Source organism: Pyrus communis, chromosome 16, assembly GCF_041283825.1.
Source record: "Pyrus communis isolate YQ-2024b chromosome 16, ASM4128382v1, whole genome shotgun sequence".
Lineage (NCBI taxonomy): Eukaryota > Viridiplantae > Streptophyta > Magnoliopsida > Rosales > Rosaceae > Pyrus > Pyrus communis.
In genome coordinates this window covers 29,656,860-29,662,324 of record NC_142580.1, presented here as the reverse complement: position 1 = coordinate 29,662,324, position 5,465 = coordinate 29,656,860, and the positions used below count along the sequence as shown (strand labels likewise).

At 38.5% G+C, this 5,465-nt stretch overlaps 1 protein-coding gene across 1 annotated transcript; it reads left to right on the top strand.

The window, feature by feature from the left end:
* The first annotated feature begins 1,033 nt into the window (after positions 1-1,033).
* LOC137732040 (uncharacterized) lies at positions 1,034-5,004 on the top strand. The gene is made up of 9 exons (XM_068471332.2): positions 1,034-1,554; positions 2,089-2,137; positions 2,230-2,308; positions 2,393-2,438; positions 2,539-2,637; positions 3,216-3,284; positions 3,365-3,710; positions 3,847-3,995; positions 4,289-5,004. Exons 1-9 carry the CDS (start codon positions 1,189-1,191, stop codon positions 4,763-4,765), a joined length of 1,680 nt encoding a protein of 559 aa, XP_068327433.1. The 5' UTR covers positions 1,034-1,188; the 3' UTR covers positions 4,766-5,004.
* The last annotated feature ends 461 nt before the right edge of the window (positions 5,005-5,465 follow it).

Below are 5,465 nucleotides of genomic sequence, written 5' to 3'. Positions count from 1 at the left end.
TCACGCTGTAGAAACTTCACAAAGTCCGGCCAAACCTGCAACTCACGATCCTGACGTCCAAAACCTTCCAACGAACCACCCCGAGCTTCCTAAGGACCTCACTAAGCTTCCTACAAGCTTCAAATTCCCTGAAAAAACAACATTTCATGTGTGCATGAACAGTGACCAAAATCGGGGTTCCCTGGTTCGACGTGAAATCGAATGATTCCTTACTTGAAATTGGTATGGTTGAACTCGTATGGTCCTCACGAACACAAAGGTAAGACTTTCCACCTGGATATGCAACGGTTGCAAGGGTTTTGGTACTTGTCCGTACGAAAGAGGAAGAAGAGGGGGAGAGAGAGAGAGAGAGAGAGAGAGAGAGAGAGAGGGGAAGGAGATGAGGATGAGAGTGTGCGTGTGGTCTAGATGCAGCCAATAAGCCCACAAAACAAACACCCCAAAATGAAACATAACCACTAGGGGCAAAATCGTCATTTCACACCTACGGTACAAATAATTCGGGACAGGCTGTCACAGTGTGTGTGGAAAGTAAAACTCTAAAAATAGGTGTGTGAATATTACTTTTTTAATTAAGAATGAAAATTTTTTAAATTCGAATATAAATATATTATTGTATCAAAAAGTATTTTAAGTAGAATACCTTGTAAATAGTCTAGCCAAATCTCAAATTTTGACGTTTGATTGAGAACTGCCAACTGCAGCCCAAGTGTTCTGAAATACATTACCCGAAAATAAACATATAAATATATTTTTTCACAAAGAAAAAAAGGTATTTACCAAAAAAATAAAATTAGGTAATAAAATTAGGGAATTGTTATTAGTATTCTAAAAATCACATTCTATACTTTAAAATTTTCATTTTACACTCTAAACTTTTTACATTTGGAAAGAAATATACATTTATGAAAAGTGTACAATGAGATTTTTGAAATACTAATAACACTTTCTTAAAATTAAGAATAAAAAAATTATAAAACAAAAAAATTATTATTGACATTTTAAAAATCTCATTTTATATTTCGAACTATGTATAATTAAAAAGAAAAATAATAAGGAAAAAGTAGCTTAATAGGAATTTAGAGCCAGAGAGCGAAAGAAAGAGAAATTTTGGATAGAATAGAATAGTAGGTGAAGAGGGGCGAGGCGGGGCGAGGTGGAGGCATCAGAAAACAGAAACGCCGGCCGATGACGACGATGAATAATCCTCCAACCAAAAAGAAGAAAGGTCGTCCTTCTCTCCTGGATCTCCAGAAACGCGCCCTCCTCCAACAACAGGAGCAGAACCAATGCCCAAACCCTCGCCGTCTATCCACACGCCGGAACCCTACTCCTCTCGATTCATCCCCGCCGTCCAATTCCCTTGCCGAAGCCGATGACGACGATGAGCGCGCAAAGAAGAAGCATAAGCCCCTCCTCGGTTTTAATCCCAATTCGACTCCGACATTGTCGCCCTTTAATTCGGGCGCCTACGGTTCCGATTCGAACGCGGGTGGTGAGAATCCGGAGGCCGCTCTCAAGATCAGCACCGTCCATCGCGGATCTAATCATATGGTGATCATCATACTACAAAAATTAAAACCCTTTTACTTTTCTCAAATTAAACACAAACCCATGTCGTTGTTGCACTTAATTCCCTATATATATTTTTTTTATTAATTTGAGAAAAGTGATGAAATTTCTTTATATTTTGCTTAGTTTGGAAAAAAAGTAATGAAATTTATTTGTCTTTGCTTTATCTTGGGAATTAGAATCTTTTAGGGATTTTCGCGCGAAAACCAGAAGCTGTTTTTGGGAGGCGGAGTGGAGTCGTTGGGGTGTTTGGACATTATTTAATTTTAATTAAGTGATATATTTGGAATCTGGGCAGTTTTTCTTTATTTCCTAATTTAAATTCTTCGTCTGTTAAATGGTACCATAGAAAGACGCAGACCACCTTGTCTGAAAAAGCTCCAGTTTGTCTTTTCTTGATTTATTTGTTCATTTACTTTTCCAATGATTGCAGAAAATTAAATAATAAATTAATCATGTTTTTTTTGTGTTAGTGGTAAATTTAGCAGTGACATTGGTGTTAATGGTTTCTTGCAGAGCCGTGAAGAGATTTTGAAAGCGACAGACGGTAGCAGTTTATTACATGGTACGACACTGTTAGTCAATCGCAAGTCTTGCCTCAAAAGGTATCTCCTGGGGGTTAAATTCTAATGACTGTCAACTTTTTTCTGTGGACAGGGTCGCAGGTGGAGTCCGGTCCCACGACACCTTTGCCAGACAAAAAGTTGCTGGTGTTCATCCTTGATAGGCTTCAAAAGTAGGTGTCTTAGGTTCCAAAGTAGTTGTCTTTTTCGTTGACTCTTTGAAATGACACCACTCGTTGGTCTCAACTTTGTTGCAGAAGGGACACTCGCGGGGTGTTCTCTGAGCCCGTTGATCCAGAAGAGGTGTGTTTTCTTATGTTGAAATGGCTTCTTCTGTTGCTGATATTGGCTTGTTTTACGAGTAACGGTTTCATGGTTTGATGTGAATATGTTGGTTGTTCAGCTTCCTGATTATCAGGAAATCATTCAAAACCCAATGGATTTTGGAACTGTGAGGACGAAACTAGATCATGGAGGTTACTCCAACTTGGAACAGTTTGAGGTTTGTATTACGATCTTTTTCTTGCTAGGTTTCAGTTTTGAAACACGCATGCGCACACACCACAGCTGCCTCAATTTCACCATCTACTTGCATCCGCTTCTCTTTCTCATCTCCTTTGCCTGCTCACTCGCCCTCCCACCGGCTGTAGAAATAAATGAAGGGTTTATGTACGAGTGTTTCCTAGATGTGGCTTTTGAATGATTGATAAGTACACCAGAGATTATTGTCTTTTGGAAATTACGAAGATGTCAATTATGGTAATATAAGGCATGTTAATTCAAGTTGAGCCTGTTGCTAGTCAAAGAAGGCAAATGAATCCAGGACTGAGAACATAGTGCAACTTATCATTCCATTCGGTATTCAAGTTATTGGCCTTGGTCTATTTTATTAACCATTTTTTACATTGGCACCCTGATGTATGACTGGAACGTTAGGAATAGTGAAATGGTGTGATTCACCGGGGAACTCTATTCTTGGTGCACTAAACTCCGATGTATCGTGCTCTACTTCTAATTTGTTTTTCTTGTTAACTTAGTAACTTTGACAGGATTTGAAGACTTAATGTTTAATTTCTGCAGAAAGATGTGTTCTTGATATGTTCAAATGCAATGGAGTATAATGCACCAGACACTATTTACTTTCGACAGGTTTGGCCCGTCTAACTTACACTTCTTCCTATTTAGGCAATCTCACCATGTTTGATGGTTAACAATGACTATTTCTTTAGGCACGATCTATACAAGAGCTCGCAAAAAAGGACTTTGAAAATTTGAGGCAAGTAAACGAAGACGGTGATCCGAAACCAAAAATTGCGAGGAGAGGCAGGCCACCTGGCAAGAGCATGAAAAAGTCAATTGAAGGCTCTCCACTTGATCGTGTAGGTCCTCAATTTGTATCAGAAACTACTCTTGCTTCTGGAGGAGAGAATCCTAGCTTGTCTGGCACATACAATCTAAGACGGCCTGCTCCCCATAAGTTCAGGTCTTCTGATGCATTAAATATGGGCCCCCATGGGTCTCTTAATGGTGAAACTGGTGCTAGTTGGTTGCCTGGCTGGGAGAATGAATTTCCAGGTATGTGATTTCAACTGCATGTGCTTCACTGATTTGTACTCATTATTCAGTTTCAGTTTTTTTTTCCTAGTTTTATTTGGTTCTCTTAGTTTATTTAACAAATGCTGACCCTTTCTATTTCTTTTTTGGGTTGCAGCTTCTGTATTGAGGAGTGATCTAAAATATGGAAAGAAACATTTTACAGTAGATGAGAACAGACGCGACACTTATACACAAGCTCTGGCTTTTGGCGATGAGCCATCAATGTTTTCTGGTTGTGAAGGAGAGTGGAAGCAACTTGTGGCGGTATGTATAATGAGAACATTCTTGTATTCTTTTCTGAATGGGAGACTGGAATTATTCAGTGACGGGGGAAGGGGTTGCTGTTAGAAAAATAGAAAAGTGGATCTTCGATAAGGAGATTATAGGAGTCTAATAATCTCTTTGCTTGAATTATGTACCTTGTTTTGCATGTGAATAGATGTCTTCGTAAATCTGTATAATGACAGTAGCTCATTGTATAAAGATGTGATTCTTGTATAACATAATTTCTTAGTGTTTGTTTAATGTTTTTTTTTCTTTCTCAATATATAAACCAGGTAGGTCTACAATTTGAGCATGGTTATGCAAGGAGTCTAGCTCGTTTTGCCGCAAATCTTGGACCTGTTGCTTGGAAGGTTGCTTCAAAGAAAATTGCAAGTGTTTTGCCTGTTGGAATCAAGTTTGGTCCAGGATGGATAGGAGAAAATGAGACATGGAGGATGCAACCGTTTTCAGTCCGTGAGAGGGAACAGAGGGTTCAAAGCAACCCTGCATCTGATGACCACACAGACAAACTTGTACCCCAGAGTACATTATGCTCAGACGAAGCCAGATTGTCAGAAATTTCAAGTGGACCGAGATCTAGCCATGTGCTTGGTGGGGAAGCATCGTGGAATGGTTCATCCTTACACAATAAACATGTTGCTTACACATTCCCCTCGGACTTGAACGTCAAACTGGGTGCCGCAGGCTTACCTCAAATGGGTCTGCAACAACAACAGCAACAGCAGCCGGATTTAGCTTTGCAGCTTTGACCACGGTGAGGTTGTCGGAGGGGGGCGTATATACAAGCAGTGGGGATTAATGGAATTAGATTAACAGATGAGGATTCTATTTTGTCTTTGTTTCTAATTAAAAATATATTATCAAGGTGGGTGTCTGATTGGCGCAAGGAATGATTGCCGGTTGACACTGGTATTTTGTACAGATTAATCATTTTTATGTTAAAAATTCTTTGGTTTAACTTTAATCCAATGTGGATGCGCATTTCAAACATTGAGCATATTGATTGACTAGTTTGAAGAAATATGAAAATGGTGAAAAGGAAATTAATTAATTAATTAATTCAACCAAATATAAACTTACCAAACGAGGCATTAAAATTGCATTAAAATGTCGAAAAGTTGAAAAATTATTGGAAAACACTACAAATTGACTAAAATATTTGGAATCATAGAAACGAACAATGAGAAATGCTACCTGTAGCCGGATTCTTGAACTTCTTCCGCCGCCGGAAAAAACATGGATCTTCCTCCCGGATGGAGAGAGATGAAATGGAAGAGAGAAGAACAGGGAATAGAGAGATGGTGATGGAGAGAAATGGATAAGGATTTAAAAGCCTTTTTCTAAATGGATAAATATGTAATTAAATTTTTTATTAAAATGTAAGCGAAAAAATAGGATAATGAGTTTAGTAACTCTTTATTAATTGTAAATTGATAAGGTGAATTTAAA